Source organism: Mya arenaria, chromosome 13 (assembly GCF_026914265.1).
Source record: "Mya arenaria isolate MELC-2E11 chromosome 13, ASM2691426v1".
Lineage (NCBI taxonomy): Eukaryota > Metazoa > Mollusca > Bivalvia > Myida > Myidae > Mya > Mya arenaria.
This window is the reverse complement of record NC_069134.1, coordinates 18,642,434-18,663,432: the sequence shown is the minus strand read 5'-3', so window position 1 is coordinate 18,663,432 and position 20,999 is coordinate 18,642,434. Positions and strand designations below refer to the sequence as shown.

At 34.9% G+C, this 20,999-nt stretch overlaps 2 protein-coding genes across 2 annotated transcripts in view; one reads left to right on the top strand and one right to left on the bottom strand.

Moving 5' to 3' along the window:
* The window catches only part of LOC128213985 (neurogenic locus notch homolog protein 1-like), a 50,483-nt gene that overhangs the window by 15,501 nt on the left and 13,983 nt on the right, over positions 1-20,999 (top strand). The gene's annotated exons all lie outside the window — the stretch shown is intronic.
* LOC128213986 (GPI mannosyltransferase 3-like) lies at positions 6,993-19,085 on the bottom strand. The gene is made up of 8 exons (XM_052920140.1): positions 18,792-19,085; positions 15,375-15,700; positions 15,000-15,117; positions 13,398-13,630; positions 12,048-12,197; positions 11,214-11,471; positions 9,352-10,035; positions 6,993-8,977 (listed from the first exon to the last, which is right to left on the bottom strand). Exons 2-8 carry the CDS (start codon positions 15,698-15,700, stop codon positions 8,683-8,685), a joined length of 2,064 nt encoding a protein of 687 aa, XP_052776100.1. The 5' UTR covers positions 18,792-19,085; the 3' UTR covers positions 6,993-8,682.

Below are 20,999 nucleotides of genomic sequence, written 5' to 3'. Positions count from 1 at the left end.
ACCAATTTTTTCAATATATCAGTTAACCTGTGATATAAGACTATCAGCAAACCAGTGATATAAGACTGCCGACAAAATATCAAACGACAGATTTTCATATTTCCCTTCGAAAATTAATGTTTATGGCTAAAAGCGTTTAACGGTTTAATGCACCAGTCAATTGTAATCACGGCCCACAGGTCCGGGGAATACTGGGACTTTGACTTTCTTCTAGCCAACCCCGAGTAATAACTCCGTCCTGCGGGGACGAAATAATGGTTAAATCTCCGCCAAATGCCCCGCACCCCAGGGACTCTAGGTAAGGCCCATACCCCGCTATATTTTGCGCGAAGACACAACCACCGCACTCACCCGGCACTCATTCACCCGGCACTGCGAAGGTAAAGATACACCCCATTTCCCCGGCTATCCCGGGTATACCCCTCAGACCTGGATCTGGGGGGGGACCATGGTTACAATTGACTGATGCATAAGACAACTGCATAAAACATCATTTTTTGAAAACTGAATATATGAAAATCTGCTGTCATTTTTTTCAAGCAGTCTTATATCACTGGTGTCCATGCATTTTCGCATAAATTGGCATGTTCAAAGACAACAAATAAAACTGCACTATCACAAATAGATCGTTTTGATAACTTTTTATATATTTTTATCTTAGAATTAGCGAACTTTTGCGTATGCATATGACTGGAAAGCCATTGTATAAGATTGTTTACAACGAATAAGATAACAGTTTTTGTATTTACGAAATTGATACAACTTTTCATTTCAAATGGATATATCAAAAATTGTTATTTGTCTTATTTCACCGATTTCCACAAAATTTGGTTAATTTCATGACAAAAAAAGAAGTTGTCTTAATGGTCAATCTGTGAGAGTGCAGCTTTAGCAGCAGGGTCCGGTGAATTGCAGGGTCTTTTATTTCAGGCAATTCCGAGGTAAAATCCCCGTCCTGTTGAGACTGCATGTAAAATCCCTACTATATGCCCTGATATCCCGGGAACATCCTAAGGAAGTCACATTTCCCCGCTATTTTGGCCCGAAAAGAAAGCTGCCACATTTACTGGGAATTCTTAAGAGACAAGGTCCCATGTAGTCTGTATTGTATGGAAATGCTTTTAACATGCACATACATTGAGTTAAGGTGGTTGTGTCTGCTCTGTTACTTAATATATTAAAATAAAAAATATAAGGTGGTTCAGATAATTTGGTATACAATGAAATGTTGACATGTTGCTTGCAAGTCCCCTAATGGTCAGTTTTTTTTACTATTTTAAAATGTTTATATATATATATATATATATATATATATATATATATATATATATATATATATATATATATATATATATATATATATATATATATATATATATATATAGTTTTATTTATTATATGTGTCAATGTATCTTTGAAGAACTTCCACATTTGTTTGGCACATAATGGTCACTAACCATGTGCAATGCCCACATACTTTTCCCGTTAAGGTAAAACTCACATCATCATTGCCACATATGCCTGTAAATAGGCACAAACTATGTCTTGGTTGTTGACACCATCTACATTTCATCTGTTATTTCACTTAATTATTGCCTTTTCCATCGTGATCTGAATACAGGTCTGTTTCCGTAAGTAATTTAAAATCATTTTAATATAACTTCCAATAACATCTCTTGTTTACTAAGTTAGTACTTTTAGTATGTGCATGTAATCACTTCTCAATGCTCTTATGGAATGGTATGCAGTGACTTTAATGGCATTGAATATATTAAATCCATGTATGTTTTACTTCGAGAAAACTGAGGCACCTTTTCAGACGGTCAACACCACCATTGACGGTAATGATGTCCGAGGCTTTGACTTAACATGCCTGCAAGCCATCATCCAATGTTGAGAACCTCTTTTTTGGATGATTCCCCAGTTGCCAAATTGCCATGACAATTGCCATGAGAGGATGAGCGGTACCGGCCTGTCAATGATGTTGAAATTGAGATGTACTTATCCACATATTGATTCTAAACTAATTAGATGTCATGTTCATTTATCATCCAATTTCGATATAAAAAAATCCTGAATTATAACAAATTATCCAATTTTTCATAAACCAAGCTTAGCTCTTTAACATTTGTGTACAACTTCTAAACATATGCTTGTAAGTAAACTGTGACATTCATTCATAATATAGGCATCTTCATTTCATGTCATGCTAGCAATGACCTATTAGAATAAAAGGTGTTTTTTCAATGTTCAATATCATTTTATCTTCTTGATCTACAATGCCTACCTCTCACACATTTTCATACTTCATTTCCCACTGCATTATTAAGGTTGTTAGTATGCACCAAATACTTGACTTCTCATGTTAATTTTATGCAAAAGATTTAAACATATGTACCTCTAGCATTTCATTCCCACTTTCATCGTTACCAATTGCATTCAAGTTTGAACCAGTTTATAACATTTTTTCTTTACTTCTCCATAAACAATCATGTATTTTTTTATCAAAATGTCACCACATTTTCCCCCTTTTGTTCTGAAATGTTGTGCTGTATTTCGTTTGTTTGTTTTTTTTAAATATTCCCAAATCATTTTTCTTTATCAGATAACTTCTTACAGTTAATATCAGTCAAAGAAGTCTGCCCTAGCAGTTAACTGTAGCCTTCAGTAATATACTAGTTTCACCCATGAAAATTGTCGTGAATTAGCCAACAAGAAATATTGGGATATGAAGCTGTGTTACTTCGGTTTTTTAGCTTGTCTGATTTTTGAGAAAAAATGCTGAGCTATTGTCGGCGTTGTTGTTGTTGTCGTCGGAGGCGTTGGTTAAGTTTTGTGTCTAGGTCACTTACATGGAAACTATCAAACCTATCACTTTTAAACTTGGGGAACTTGTTCATCTAATACCCTCTTCACATAATATTCTAAAGAAGCTCACCTGTTTTTTGGCGGTAAAAAAACATGAATTTTGGTGGATTTTATGAATTAGACATAGCTTTTTCAATTTTTGTTCGATTGATTTATATTTCTTTCACAGACATTAAATCGATAATGCCTTCAATATATCAAATGGTTTTTTGAGTCACACATTTGGAAGGGTAGGGTGATGTAATTTTTAGCTAGTCTGATTTTTTAAGTTTAGTGCATGGGTCACTTAAAAGCAAAGTATCAAAAGAATCACTTTGGAATACCTGTTTACTATCAAATGTACAAAATGAAATAAATAAACCATAAAAGGATAAAATCGGGCGAGCGTTCATTACCTGCAGGCGGTGCTCTTGTTTAAATATTTTCACCTGTATAATGTATCACATGCTCATTCTAAAGTTTATTTTTTATTCGTATGTTTTCACATACTGTATCGTTGTGGATTGTTTTAACATTTAAACATCTATGTATATAACCTGTTAAAAGTTAGGTGTGTAAGAATCCATACGTTTATTGTGCATGTTTCACAGACTTACCTGCTATTTCAACTTCCATGTTTACATTTTCCTAATATAGACAATAGTGCTTGCTTCAATCACTTGCCCCTTTGTAAAACTTATTAAAGAATAATTGAAAATGCTAACACAAGTACTTTTTGTTTTGCTGTTTATATTTTTCCTAACTCATCATGCCAGTAGTGCTTGCAAATAACTCATGCAATTCAATTCAATTCAATAATCTTTATTTCCACCAAATGTTGATGATTATGAAACACAGTTGAAGTACCACAATACTACAAAACACAACATATATACACTGTTATATACAATCAGCACATACCCAGTTGTCATTTACAACAAGTATTTGTGTTCTTTCTTAACTAATATTTACACATACAACAAAAAAAACATATTTAGTTAATGATATTAATAATTTTCAAACTTGCGGAATGTAACTTATTGTCCTTTATGTGATTATACATCTTTGTAGCCCACATATTTCATTGCAAACCGTAATGATATGTTCAGGAAGGCTGAACGCATTTCTTTCAAATACATTTAGCTCCTTGGAGAACCAAGTACAGTCAGGTAGAATGTTTCGGCGTCTGCGTGCAATAAGTGTTCGGTTATATTGATGTCCAGCTTGGTGACTTCACAAAGGAATTTCCATCTTAGTCGTTCTGTACTTGTGCATTCGTCCACGAGATGAACTTTCTCGCCTAGTAAACTTACTTGCGAGCAGGCAGAACATTCGATGACAGTGTCTATTTTATACGAACGAGTCCACAGTTAAGATGCGAATAGTTCTATCTCCTTTTCAGCATTTTTTTCGAATAATTTGTATATAATAGCGGGCGCTAATGTCGGGTGTAGTACTCGGGAAAAAAGTCCTCATTGCTATTTTAGAACTCATCATGCCAGCAGTGCTTAATAACTTATGTGTGCATATTTTTTACCAGTTGCTGCTTTTTACTTATACTTAATTGAAACTGGTGCATAATCAAGTTGATAACAGATTGAAACTAAATGTTTCATTCATACATTTTTATACATGTCTTTTCAGTATATATGTTGATAATGTTCATACATATTACATGTGCATTTACACATGTGTTTATTGCCAACCTCATCAAATCATGCATAGTTTGCTCACATATATATTTACAACACAGACATTTACTGAATTCATAACTACGTAACATTGTTTTTGATATGTAAATAAAACATAGTACTACTCGTTTGGACAAAACGCTTTTCATTTGCTATGTTGTACATTTCGTTGTTTTGTTTCCACACAGATGTCATTTTCGAATCAATTTTTCAACATTTACATGATCTTCATTTCCATTGTGAAACTACTCCCTTGAAAACAATATTAACATCTTGTAGAATAAATGCTTAATGTGTTTAAAAAAGATGACCATATTATGCATACTTACTGCATTAAAGTATGCAATGGCATACATTTCATATCAACTCGTGTATCTATATTTTCCTTTTAAATACTTCAAAATAACTTCCAATTCCTTAAATGTTCAAAATATTCTACATACATGTACATTACTTTAACTTACACTGTATGTACGTTCTAAGTGTATATATCTTGCCTAATAAATTCAGAGCCCGTCAACACTTACGTCTGTTTGATGTGAAACATATATATCCCACCTCTCAACTTTTTAAGTATATTCCTATCAATTCGTTCCTGGAAGTTACGTCAACATATAAGAAAAAACACATATTGACTGACTCTAGGGGCAACCGTTCATCAGCGCTTTCAGCGCTTTGATTGTATTATGCATCTCTGCTGGATTAGTAATTACCATTGCAACGCCTCTTATGTCTTTAAATAGTCCGTGTATTCGACTGGACGTAATCATAAACATCTTTTGAGTCGTCTCTGCATTTCTTCCAAGCTTGACGGTGTCGACTGTTAAGACACCAAGATGTTAAATTTCAATTTTTAGCAATTTGGCTTTATGACTTTAAAATAGTATACAAGAAAAACTTCTGCTAAAAGTATTAACACGTATTTTTTGTCGACCGGTAGTGTTTTGTTTTTATGTTTTTTTTCTTACTATTTTAACATACCGCCATCATCATTCCATATACGCCGAATATCTATAATTGAGCTTACGGAACAGCCCAATGAGTTAAAAATTTCCGAACATTCCGGGCAATACTTGAAGTTCATAGTAGTTATAACAGTGAAGACAAGACATTTTCATATTTAATCAAATTCGTTGGACGGAACAAGTGAAGTGAGGATCCAAATGTGTTTCATATACACGTGTACTGTGATACCAAGCTTTTTGGAAAAAGATCAAAATTATTTTATTTTTTTACACAGAAGTGAAAAAGAATGATGTACATTATTAGAATTTAGATGTTTAGGCAAAAGTTTGATATCCGGTAAAATATTATGTAAAGATTAAATCTATGAAAAATCTGGCTTATGTTTTGAACAAAATTACAATCAAAATATACATTCAACCAATATTTCAAGCATGCGTACAGCATTTGTTTTCCAATAATGTTTGGCGAAGCTTTAACAAGTTCCAGCCAATTTCTATCGCATTTGTTAATATTTTGAATGCAAAACGAAAACTATAATTATTTCCACAGTATATGAACCACGCAAAAAATCAAATGACAACACAAAAACACAACATTGAACAAGGACAATCGGTCCAGAAGAAAACAAGAGCTGTCACAGTATGTGACGAATGCCCCCGAATGTGACATTGACCTACGAACAAGGTCAGTACATGAAAAGTTGATCTTGCCTTTATGTGTCAAATACATATGGCAAGTTATTTTAAATTTCCTCTGAACATAAAAAAATACCACCCATACTTGACAACCTACACTGTTATGTCCTTATATTCCTTGTGAATAAACACTTAGTGTATCTTTCACCTTAGAGGTAGGGACATGGGTCTTGCACAGGACACGTCGTCTTGGTATGTGGAACACATGTAGCAAGTTATTTTAAAATCTGTCCTTACAAGGGAAAGTTACAGCCCAGACACGACAACCTATACCCTATGTCCTTGTATGCAGCACTCCATTGTGAATAAACACTATGTGTGACCTTGACCTTTGAGGTAGTGACACGGGTCTTGCACGCGACACGTCGTCTTGGTATGTGGAACACATGTGGCAAGTTATTTTAAAATCTGTCCATACAAGGGAAAGTTACAGCCCGGACACGACAACCTATACTCTATGCTTATATGCAGCACTCCATTGTGAATAAAAACTAAGTGTGACCTTGACCTTCGAGGTAGGGACACGGTTCTTGCACGCGACACGTCGTCTTGGTATGTGGAACACATGTGGCAAGTTATTTTAAAATCTGTCCATACAAGGGAAAGTTACAGCCCGGACACGACAACCTATACTCTATGCTTATGTGCAGCACTCTATGGTGAATAAACACTAAGTGTGACCTTGATCTTTGAGGTAGGGACACGGGTCTTGCACGCGACACGTCGTCTTGGTATGTGGAACACATGTGGCAAGTTATTTTAAAATCTGTCCATACAAGGGAAAGTTACAGCCCGGACACGACAACCTATACTCTATGTCCTTATATGCAGCACTCCATTGTGAATAAACACTATGTGTGACCTTGACCTTTGAGGCAGGGACACGGGTCTTGCACGCGACACGTGGTCTTGTTATGTGGAACACATTTGGCAAGTTATTTTAAAATCTGTCCATACAAGGGAAAGTTACAGCCCGGACACGACAACCTATACTCTATGTCCTTATATGCAGCACTCCATTGTGAATAAACACTAAGTGTGACCTTGACCTTTGAGGTAAGGACACGGGTCTTGCACGCGACACGTCGTCTTGGTATGTGGAACACATGTGGCAAGTTATTTTAAAATCTGTCCATACAAGGGAAAGTTACAGCCCGGACACGACAACCTATACTCTATGCTTATATGCAGCACTCCATTGTGAATAAACACTAAGTGTGACCTTGACCTTTGAGGTAGGGACACGGTTCTTGCACGCGACAAGTCGTCTTGGTATGTGGAACACATGTAGCAAGTTATTTTAAAATCTGTCCATACAAGGGAAAGTTACAGCCCGGACACGACAAGCTATACTCTATGCTTATATGCAGCACTCCATTGTGAATAAACACTAAGTGTGACCTTGACCTTTGAGGTAGGGACACGGTTCTTGCACGCGACACGTCGTCTTGGTATGTGGAACACATGTGGCAAGTTATTTTAAAATCTGTCCATACAAGAGAAAGTTACAGCCCGGACACGACAACCTATACTCTATGCTTATATGCAGCACTCTATGGTGAATAAACACTAAGTGTGACCTTGACCTTTGAGGTAGGGACACGGGTCTTGCACGCGACACGTCGTCTTGGTATGTGGTACACATGTGGCAAGTTATTTTAAAATCTGTCCATACAAGAAAAAGTTACAGCCCGGACACGACAACCTATACTCTATGTCCTTATATGCAGCACTCCATTGTGAATAAACACTAAGTGTGACCTTGACCTTTGAGATAGGGACACGAGTCTTGCATGCCACACGTCGTCTTGGTATGTGGAACACATGTGGCAAGTTATTTTAAAATCTGTCCATACAAGGGAAAGTTACAGAGCCGGACGGACGGACGGACGGACGGACGGACGGACGGTGCGATTTTAATATGCCCACCTTCGGGGGCATAAAAATACAAACGTCAAATTTGCGTTAGATTATCAGAAAAACATTTTTAAACTAAATACTATCAAATATTGCCTATTCTACAGGCAATTGTTAATATTATTTAACAAGCTTTCTAATCGTAGTACACAAAGTTTAAATGTACCTGAAATACACATACTGTGTGAAATTGAAATGCTATCTGGAACATACCCTATATCGGTAACATATAGACAGTGCAAACATATATAAAAAGTAATGTATAAGTAAATCGAGATCTTAACAAAGTTAGCGTGACTTGCAAACATATATTTATAGATATAAATCACATTGGTTGTTTTGGATCTTTGACTTCATCGTCGACGAAGCCACGCGAAATGCGCTTGCGCACAGAGCTCTAAAAAGTCCATGTGCTCTTTGTCAACCAAAATAATTTCGTCATGTTTCGTGAATATATACATATATCATTCAGCAAGTTAACATTGAAACACGTTTAAAATAATACTAAAACTATTTATTTTTTAAATGTTGCTGACATAAAGGTGACTAAGAATGACCAATAATTGCTATCTACAGCTTACAATAACGTGACTTCCGACTCGGCCCTCTGGAATGTGTGTATGAAAAAAGCTAGCACAGTCTTTATAGCCGTTCTGTAGCAGATACAGCTCTATATCGCTTTGCAGAGGACTAAAGTAAACTAAATGCGAGGGCCATGGGCGTGATGAGCCTGCATACTCGGTTTTCAGCCAACTAACAGGGTCGTTGAAAAAGACATCAGCTTCGTCTGTATAGTTTTCTTTGTGCTGTAGGTTTGGTTCACAAGTTAAAAATCGCATACTGATATTTCGATGTATGTAGCTGAAATCATAAATCATCCAATGTTCACCAATGGAATTATTTCCAATATTTTCAAAAGAAAGTAGGTAAAGTTTATTTAAGTTTAAACGTAATCTTAATACTAGGACATAAACAACTTTATTGCATAATAAATATTTCTTAGAAAGTTTATTTTGAAAGCAGACATTGTAAAAATGCAGTTGCTTGGGTAGAATTTCCCAATATTAAGATAAACTCGTCAATACAAACTTTCATCAGATCATTAATGACAAATGATTCAAAAGCTTCCTTTGATAGATAGTTTCAGGAAGAAATAAAATAATTATCAGAGATAAATCACTGATTTTATCAACTACAGCTTTTAAACAAGTAAACACAAGTAATCATGTTTTTACCTGTAAAACGGCGTAGAGTGACAAGGCATGAGAAAAAGAGCATCGATGTTATGTTGCAGACTAGCATCGTGAATGTACTTCATGACATAAATGGTCCCTCGTTGGTGTATTAAGCAAAAATACATTGATGCCGGAATGTTTACTAAAAGTATAATTATCACAAACACTTTGGCCTTTGTCAAATTGTTTTTATGAGATTCCTTTTGCTTCTTTTCCATCTCAGCTATAATTTCATTCGCAGACAAATCACGTTTCTTGGCCATATCTCTAGTTTCCTCTTGAATGTCTTTCCCACCTTCCATAGTATCACCATCATCGTTGTCCACAATATGTTCTGTTTTCTCATCTGTTCCTTTTGGTCCCACTTCATCAGGATAGTTTTGCTTAGAAACCTCGGTATCTGTACCAAGACTGGCCTCTGAAGCAATGCCGCTAGTTTCAGTAGAAAGCACACTTTGCTCAGATGAGATTTCGGTTGTGTTGCTTTCACTTCCATCACCATTGCTCACGAGGCTTTCTTGACTACCCCTGACATTATCGTTTTTGACATTTTCATATACCCGCTTTATCTGTTTCCTTTTCATTTTTGGTTTCTTGCAATATGACTGAAAGAAAACTCCTCCATAATGAAAGGTCAATGGGAGAATCGGCATTAAAAATCTGAATTCCTTGTGAGAAAGAAAACTGAAATAGAAATTAATTTTCTATAAGTAGTGAAATAAATTCAACAGTATTTTAAATATTACAATTTAGTATACAAATGCTATCTTAAAGAGATGTTTGTCAAACATTATGCCCCCCCCCCCAACCCCCGAAGCGCCATGTGGTCAAGTATATTTGGGCAATTGAATGATATATGCATGGACCGAAATGACAGCTGATTTGTCATTGACATAAGATGCCTTTGAGGCAGTTTTAAGATTATGACCATTCAAAGTATGTGGATAGTAGGTCCATTTTTTCATCATGTTCAGATGACGACTGATATTTGCAGATAAACATGTATCCTCTTAGCAGCAGGGAATACGTAAATGTGACGTAATTTTAATGACCAATATGTGTTGTGACCTTAACCTTTGACTCTATGACCCCAAAATCCATAGGGGTCATCTACTGGTAAGGCCCAACCTTCATGTCAAGTTTGATGACCAAAGGTCCAGGAATTGTCAAGTTTGCGTTCAAGGTCACTGTGACCTTGACCTTCGAACGATGACCCCTAAAATCAATAAGGGTCATATACTAGACATGCCCAACCTCAAATTCAAGTTTAAGGGCCATGGGTGCAGGCATCGTCCAGTTATCACTCGGACCTTTTAACATTCAAGGTCACTGTGACCTTGATTTTTGACCCGATGACCCCTGAAATCAATATGGGTCATCTACTGTCAGGCCCAGCCTCCATGTTAAGTTTGATGAACATATTTCTAGGCAATATTGAGTTTTCGCTCGGTCAAGCTTTGGTCTACAGACGGACGGACCGACCGACTTTGATAACATTTTCCCGTTCAAGGTCGCTGTCACCTTGAACCTTGTCTCGATGACCCCTTAAATCGAAAGGGGTCATCTACTGGTAAAGCCCAACTTTCATGTCAGGTCCGATGACATTATGTACAGACATTGTGGGGTTATCACTCGGTCAAGCTTTGATCTACTGATGGACGGACAGACCGACCGACCGGGCTTAATTATGACACACTCCAGTTATGTATTTCATTCACGCAGTATTTCAATAAAAATGCCAAACCTTCGGATCTTCTGAAATAGTTTAACTTGGTCCTTAGGTAACATCCTACATACACTTGCAAAGTTATCATGAATAATATTCAAACATATATTCGAGATGTAACCACAGTTTTACCCACCTGTATATAAAGATGGTCCAAATGATGACGAACAGCGGTACAAAATTCTTCGCTCTCCTTATTCCCATCAAAAATGGAGCCATGTGCAGCCCCATGACAACTGGAAGGCCCTGGGTTAGGTACCAGTGCCATGGATGTGTCCCATAAAACGAACCACCACCACCAAGGACATTAAACTGAAGGAAATTGTATTGCACAAACGTCCACTCCCCGTAAAATACCCGGTCAATTGTTGCTGACATTCCAAGGGAAACAACTCTGAAATCAATTAAAAAGTATTATTCAACTGTAATAGAACTTACATTAATAAATAGATACCTATGAACAGAAACTTTATCAACATTATTATCGCTCGATTTAAAACAGCGACCATCAATTCACGAACAATCATAAATATTATTTGTGATAATCTTAACCTTGCAACATGTAAAAACAATTATTAGCGTTATTGTTAGCGTTATGAGAGTTTTATAGGAATTAATTTGTTAAGATCTTCTTGCTATTGAAGACGAACAAAGAGTGATGCATTTTTTAATTTTAATGCATTATCATGTTAAGTTTATTTGACTATTAAGATCAAAACCAAAAAAAGGCATATGATTTAGGTACAGTTAAAATATAAGCAATAATTTGGCGCTTTAATTTGTGGCTACGTAGCTATGAATTTAAAAAAAAAAAATCAAAAGTTAATAATTTTTTTAATCAGTACATAAATCATATGTTTTTTTTATTTTAATCATTTAAGGCAAAGTTGTTAAACATGAAAATTTATTAAAATATTTAAAAAATATATATACTGCATCAACCTAAATTATTTGCCTTAAAAGGACTTACCCCACGATAATGTATGTTTTTACAGTCCTATACAGGTTGTTTTTACAGTTTTGTAGATGCCAGGAGCATATAAGGATCCAGATTACCGCTGCTGTTGGACGGACGATGATGGATAAAGAAGCAAGCAGTAGAAACCTCCTCACTGAATGACTGCATTCAAAAGAGATATTTTAAATAAATTTATTTAGCTCTAATAAAATAAAATCAAGGGCACCATGGAGCGAATGCTTAACTCTTTCTGGTATTTTAGTCGAGCAAGGGGCATTACTTAACAATTGTTCAAGCCAGGATAATAACGTTGCTATAAATGTACGTATTGTATTGCTTCGCCACTCGTGAAAATATGTTTTTCTATGACACTCGTGAAATAAAATACGATCTTACACTGAAATAAACAAATATCCTCTATGTCTCAACATGGCAACATGTGTCATTTGAATATTTTGAACACTTTCTGAGTTGTGACCATGGTTAAAAACATTATGCACATCAACAACAACGACAAATATGGAGAAACGCTAGGACGAACAAAAAAAGGAAAAGAATGTCGGCCAGTGGAAAGAGCATGAAAACATTATTAGTATGTTTCAAACATATTATATAAGCATGAGTTCGGACATATGTTGTACATTACAGTAACGATGTACATTTCAAATGTCTCAGTGAACACGAAGTACAATGTGTTTTTACAGATAAAACATATTTAAAAGAAATACAATCACTTTCAGCAATATAATTGTATTCCAAGACTAAAATCACCATCTTTGCCGCATAAGTTTTAAGATAAGTGAAGAGTAAAAACTGAGTTTGTCAATTGTTGGCGTGTCTCATCTTAGCCTTCCTTATATTCGACACAATAAGATTTAAATTTAGATTCAACATAATTTATGTATTTTTGTGCCAAAAAATATGTTTTTATCTATTAGTCTTATTCTTATCTCAACAGACTGAGAAGGTCTCTTGGATAGTATTAACTTTCACTTTTTTCAACTTAAATCCACAGAACATAGGATTGTGTAGATAAATCACACATCCTGCAATGAATATATGCTTGATATGCCTTCAACACATGCTTTTCTTTTGATAGAATTGTGATCAACAACTTTGTTTACATTTTGATGTTCAAGTTTCTAGATATCACCTTTTGACTTTTTCGTTAGGTAATTAAGTCTATTTGTTTTTCTTTCATACTATGTTTGGATCACATAAGAATAAACTCAAATATTACATGTACCTTACTTTTAAAAAGTATGTTTTATTATAAATTTGTTCTACTTATACTTTTGATGAAGTTTTAATTTCGGTTTGCAATACAGATAAACCAATAACTTTAAAGCTTTTTCGACATACCTTGAAGAAGGTTTTCCAGGCCAAGGGAAATAATAAAGAGCAGCTGTAACAAGGACTGTCTCTGTGCTATTTGTCAGGGTGCGAGTTGTGCTGTACAGCATGAACCAGTTGGTCATCTGGCAAAACAGTGACCACTGGGCAGTGGCTCGATCACACAGCATCCAGGACAGCTTGTATAGATACAGATCGCCAGTTGCTGCTATAATACCTTGGATTATGCGGGGAAGTTTAATCTGAAAATTAAATGACATTGCAACACCAACACAATTTTGTACCTAATTTTGGTACTAAACTGATACATTTTTATAAGCAACAATAAGCTTAGACTAAAAACAGTGCAGCACAATAAATGAAACAAGAGCCGTCGTAAGACAGCGCGCTCGACTACGCCACTTTGACTTAGAAGTGAATACAATAACGATGTAATATTACCAAGTTTGGTCTCTTTATGTCAAACCTAACTAAAATTATTCGATACATAAGGTGACTTAGATGCTGCCCTCCCACCAGCCTGCCCAAACAATGACGCAAGTCATTCAAATAACTTGATTTCCAATTATGAAAATGTGGTTAAGAATATACAAATATGCCTTTGAAAAGAAATAAAAAAAAATAAAAAAAGTCAAGGGCCATAATTTGTATTTAGGGTTAAAATGGAGTTATGTTTCTTGTTGTAAGATGGTCGTAAATAATTTTGAATTTTATTAAGTGCATTAAATGAACGGTATAGAAGTTTTTTATTAAAATTCCAACTTGCCCTTAACTTTTACTTGCCTAAAACTTTAACCTAAGTCAATCAGGGGCCATGACTTGTATTAAGGATATGGAGTTATGTAACCTCATTTGGTAATGGTCCTGAACAATTGTGTGAAGTATTAAGTCAATTGAATGAAGGGTATCGAAGTCATTAATAAATATCCCAACCTGCCCTAAAACTTTAACCTAAGTTCCATAGTCAATCAGGGGCCATAATTTGTATAAAAGATAATATGGAGTTATCTAACCTCATTATGTGATGGCTTTGAACAACTGTGTTAAGTATTAAGTCAATTGAATTAATGGTATTGGAGTTTTAAGTGAAAATTCCAACTTGCCCTAAAACTTTAACCTAAGTCAATCAGGGGCCATAACTTGTATTAAGGATAATATGGGATTATGTAACCTCATTGTGTGATGGTCCTGAACAACTGTGAGAAGTATTAAGTCAATTGAACTAAGGGTATAGAAGTTATTAATAAATATCCCAACCTGCCCTAAAACTTTAACCTAAGTTCCATAGTCAATCATAGGCCATAATCTGTGTAAAGAATAATATGGAGTTATCTAACCTCATCATGTGATGGCCCTGAACAACTGTGTGAAGTATTAAGTCAATTGAATGAAGGGTATTAGACTTATAAGTAAAAATCCCAACTTGCCCTAAAACTTTAATCAGACGCCGACGCCGGGGTGAGTAGTATAGCCCACCTATTCTTCGAATAGTCGAGCTAAAAAATGGTATTGATGAATATAAACAAATACACATTAATATACATGTATGTATTGATGCCCTAATAATTCAATTTAAAACAGCATGTATCATACATTTTTTAGGCAACTTACCATCATCTGCCTGCTGTCCAGGCCTAATAATGCAAAAACTTTATAAAAGAAAGCAAACACACTAGGATAAAGGTAACCCCGCAATCCATTCTTCCACTCCCATGTCAAATGTCCATACCTACAATAAATGCATATAATGTGTCAATGTGTTAAAACAACATATATGCAATTATAATAAGTAATTTAACTAGCAACGAAGTATCAACATGACTTTGCATTTGTATTGACTACAGTGTGATTTATCTAGGACTAACTTTATATTATTTATGGTATACATTATTGTGCAAAGCAATACTTAGCTACTGTTAAATCACCTGTATTTACACATTTTATCCACTGCAAACAGTAGGTAAACACTTATAAAATATAACATACCCAAACACCATTCTATGAGACACTTCAACAGATTGCCAGAATTCATCTGGAACAAAGCTAGTTTGTATCATCAGTGAATTAACAATCCTTATGCAAATCAAGGAAAGAAATAATGTCTTTTCTGATGACATGATTTTTTTCACCACAGAAGGTCCTAGAATTTCATCATCGAACAAATACCCCTCATCTTCTTCATTGAACTCATTTATTTCTTCTAATGGTGTAGGTGAGGATGGACGACAGCTTTTGAATCTTTCAAGATCACCATGCCTGTGTCGATGTTTTCTGCGTCTTATTGTGGCGGCACTTTTAGCATCTTTTGTCATCTGAATAAAAAAAGAAAATAATTAAAACTAACAAAAGTGTTACAATTACATTCATATGTGGATGCACAGTATTAAACACACATATTCACCGACACAGGGTGTACTTTTATAGATTTAAAGGGTATCAAACACACAAATATGTGAACTTTATATGCCTGGACCCAATTTCTCAAAACTTCTTAAGTCCCTTATAACAGGATTAAGCTAAGCTCACTTTTTTTGCTTTTCAATAATTCACAAAATATTTTCTTATTAAGAGTTTTTATACTTTAGATCACAGGGGGCGGAAACAAATTGTTTTGTTATATGTATATATATATATAGAAAGTACAAACATGAATATACAGTTTTTCCCACTAAAAATCATGTGTGATTCCTTACACATATATATATATATATATACAAAAATAATTTGTTTCTACCCCCTATGCTTTAGATAGAAATTATCTTTATGATAATCACAATCACAATAAACCATTTTTCATTTATCAAAATTCAATTAAAAAATGTATTTTGGCTAATTGAAAAAAGCTACTTAAGCCTGATAAGCTGATGAAGTTTTGAGAAATTTGGGCCAGGTGACCAAATTTTGTTTGGTATCATTCAAAAGGGTTCTGTGTGCACCAAAAGAAACTGCAATTTGCTTACCAAACATAATAAAACAAATATTTCTTTGGCATTAAAATATTGCATAGTATGTCATGGAGATCTGTCCAATCAGTCATTTATTTGACATATTGGTTTAAAGTGACTCGCTTTTCCCGGTAATGCATCTGAACACTGTATTTTATCACTATTTTACTCTATGATATCGAAATTGCAGAAAGAAATACAGTTACAGCATAAAAAAGTATTTTGGTTTTAGTGTGGTTCAAACCCACACCAGTAAAATCAATAAAAAAAGTAGCCAGCTAGTGCACACGGCCACTGGGAATTTTACAAAAGTGGTGGATATGTTGACCTGTTTAGGATACATTGATAACATCACGTGATAATGTCAATCAACCAATCATGCAACACCTAATTTTCAAGCGTATTACTAACGCGATTGAAAATTATGGTCTTCAAAGATGATATTTGAGCAAATATCAACATTTGCTGAAGGGTTCCAGCTTTTGGTATTTTTGTTTTAACACTCCTTATGATTTATTTCGGTATTAAAAAAAAAAGTGCATTTTACAAACCATGAGCAAGTTACTTTAAACTTATTTAATTTTACAACGATTGTGAAACAAGTTATTTCAACTTAGTAAAGTGTTTATTTATTATACTGTCACTCCTCTTAGTTAAGGGCCAGCCCGTTGGGCTTATGAGACACCTACATCATGAACATCTTTACCCTGATATCTATCTCAACTTATATTATTCACTCTCGTTGGCACTATGTTGCATGAGAGTGTGGTCTTGTGTTGTGGGGCAAACCAGAGTACCCAAAGAAAACCCACTTGTCCGGCTTGGTGACCAAGAACCAAACTCACATGCACCCAGGCCAGGACTTTAACCCAGGTAGCCTAGGTGAGAAGCGATTGCATTAACCAATGTGCTTACCGGACAACCGTTTGACACATTAACAAACAATAAGATACAAAAATTGTACAGGGTAGTTTATATTAAACTGTTGGTCTTAAAAAATAATAGCTGTGTGTATTCATATATTTATTACCTATAAATTATATAATTCTGACACAATTTCTTGAAAATAATAATGTTTTTTTTTTTCAATAAAGTAATACTTTTAGGGTTTGACATTCTAATCTAGATAGCTGATTTAACAATGTAACTAAAAAGTAATAATATCTTAGTCATTTTTCAGTGTAACGCAGGGCTGATGAGGGGGAGTCCTGAAAAATATATTGTTTATTCAGTGAAAAACATTAACACATACACATGACATTTGAATGTTAAAAGTAGTCCTTCTCATTATTCAATCAATTAGAGTATAGATATATTCAGTGATCAAAATAAACACAAGCTCACAAAATGTCCTGGGGTTTGCTCAAATTCTGAATTTTATACAGCAGGGCTTGTTCGAAATTTTGATGCCAAGCAATAGAAAAAGAATTCGGGCTTGTTCATCCAAAAGTCTAATTTTGATGACAGTTTATTAACTTACAATTGTGTGACATGTTTAGAAAATCATTGGGCTCAGGTTTTATAAAAAGACAGAACGAAATTGTTAAGTGGACTGTAAAATGTCCACTGTTTGTCATCTTTAAACCTGAACAATACACAAATCTCAAAAATATTAAATGTTAAAAAGGTGTTTGTTTGCCATGATTAATAATTCAATGACCTAGATCAATATAGAGGCTTGCCTAAGCAACACCTGTCAAGTTTGGTCTTGTTTCTGTGAGTATTTTCCTAAAAAAATCCCATAAAATAATCTAATCTGCTGAAAGTTAAAATGTGGCAAAATGGGGGAAGGAGATCACAGGTCAGGTGTGCATCTTTAAGGCTTCTCAATTACGTTGATTTAAATCTAAGATATTTACAAATCATGTTTAACAATTTGTGAATCCTGTGTTTTGAAACACTAACATAACTCGGCAGCTAAGTGATGAATCCTAATTTCATGAAATGGATTTTACAGAGGACCTCCGTGGTTGACATGTCATAACTTATCAACAGAGTTGTAGGAGCTAGGGTGCCAGGGGTTGCCATCATGTCCCCAATACTTCTATTTGCCTTTCTATGAAAAAGTTTACTTTAATGATGAAAGACTATTGTGGTCCCTGAAACATTATGCTGTATACCATTGGTAATCACACCTAGTCCGGGGAAAAGCGGGGACTTTTACTTTTGGTCCAGCAAATCCCAGGTAAAATCCCCGCCTTGGCTACAAACTGCTGATTAAATCGCCATCAAATGCCGCTGCACCCCAGGGACATCTTAGGTTAAACCCATTCCCCTCTATTTTCATAAAAAAAACACCGCATTCACTTGGCACTGAGGGGCCAACTGGAAGTTAAAAACACCCATTTCCCCCACTATCCCAAGTATATCCCGGAACTGGGTGGTCCGTGGTCACAATTGACTGGTGCATTAACAGCTCAATTCAGCTGCACAGAATTGGTTGAACAATTTTACATACCTTCGTCAGTTTTCAGTGTAATTAAGAACGATCTGGGCTTTCAATACAGTAATGTTTAATGTCTCAATTTTAACATGATCATTTAAACATGAGCTTTGGTCTCAGTTCGGTTTACAAGAAAGAACTTTGGTCCACTTGCTGTCAGCAATGCCAGCAGCCATTTTCTTTGACCCGGAGTCGTACTGACGTGTCTAGCAGAGAGTTGCTTTGAATCTTCGATAAATAAAGCTGCCTGCAAGCTGAAAACACGATAATCAATATTCTACTACCCGAGTGCACAACTTGACAGCTACCTTCTTTCAAAAGAGCTTAATTAAAAAGGGACGTAACTGGTGCAGTTGAATAGATTTTAACCCAAATAAAATAAACTTGATGCGTACTTAATCCTGTGCACAGTGAACTCCCTTTTCATTGTACAATACAATACAATACAATAAGTTTTATTTCAAGTCGGCAAGACACAAACATATGTAACATAAGCTCTGATGAGCTTTTTAACCGACCGTTAACAAATGTATATGAGATCAACAAGAGTAAAAATAGCTATAAAAGGAAAAAGTATTAGATATTTCTACATTATATATCATCTAAAAGCACACATATTAAGCATATCTAAAGCTGTGGAAAACGCTGCTGATCCTGACCAGTGGCCTAAAAACTGCTATAAGAACTTATGTAAATAAAACACTGAATTATCAATACCAGCACAAAAGTGCGACTGCAAAGAAAAATGGTTTTAAGAAATCAATTATCCCCCCAAATCAGATTTGAGAAGAACTGATCAGCAACTTTCTCACAGAGGGTGACTACATTAGCTAAACATTCTCAGTAACATATTAAAACATTTAATGAAATCAGAAATAAGATTATACAACACATGTAAAACAGAATGGATGTTATGATGTCCTAAACAATTTTACATGCATGGAACAAAAGCAGAAATATTGACTGCAAAGATGCAACAACTTTGTCACAAGCAAGCACAACTCAAAAATAATAAGCACAAGTTGACATGCAAACATACAAAGGCAAGCATAACGCATAAACTGAATAAGGCAGAAAGCAAACAAAATATTATTTGGGTATACGCACCTGTGCTGTGATTAAGTTAGAAAAAGAGAAAACAATAATTTAATTTGATGAGGAATTACAGGCAATGCATCTACAGTTTTGACCATTCCAGGAAGCCATAAGAGATTTAAATTGATTAAAGTTTGAACATGTTCTGTAGTTTTCTGGTAGTGAGTTCCACAGCACAGGGGCAGCATATCTGAAGGAATTCTTACCAAATTTAGTTGTTTTCACTCTAGGGATTTCCAAAATATTTGTGTATCTGAAATTATATTTAGATTTTCTTTTATGTACTAATTCTGATAAGACAGGAGGTGCTAAGTTATTTAGTATTCTGAAAGTTTCTATTGCCATGGTTTTCATTCTTCTTATATGTAAGCTTGGTAAGTTAACTTTAGCTAGTAGGTTATTGTACGATGATTCATAGTCATTGTAGACAAATCTTAGAGCTCTTTCCTGATTTTTTTCCATTTTTTTAGTATTATCTTCAGAACAAAAATGCCATGACATTGGACAGAAGTTAAAATTTGAAATTATAAATGTATGGAATATAGCAAGCTTATTTAATTTACTTAAATTAGACCCAATTCTTTTCAAAACATTAAGTTGTCTTGCTGCCTTTTTACAAATATTACTTATATGAACATTAAAATTTAACTGATAATCTATGTCTACACCGAGCAGCTTAACAACTTCATCGCAGGTAATATCAGCTGGACCTATATTAAAAGTTGGGTTTTTTTCAAAAGTTCTTTTTCCAACAGCTATAGCCTGAAATTTATCTGGATTAGCTTGCATACAATTAAAATTAAACCATTCAATGAGAATTTGACTTTCTTGTTCGAAAACGTTTTTAACTTCATTAAAATCAGGTGAACTAAAAGATAGTGTGTTGTCATCTGCGTAATTATAAAGTGTTCCTTTCTGTATGAAATAGAAAATATCGTTAATAAATACATTAAAAAGTAAGGGACCTAGTATGGAGCCTTGAGGCACACCTTTCTTTATATTTTTCCATGAGCTGACGACATTACCAATTTTAATTTGCTGTTTGCGTCCAGTGAGATACGATTGAAGAAGAGTTGTTGCCGATTCGGATAAGCCATATGCAGATAGTTTACTTAATAAAATGTTATG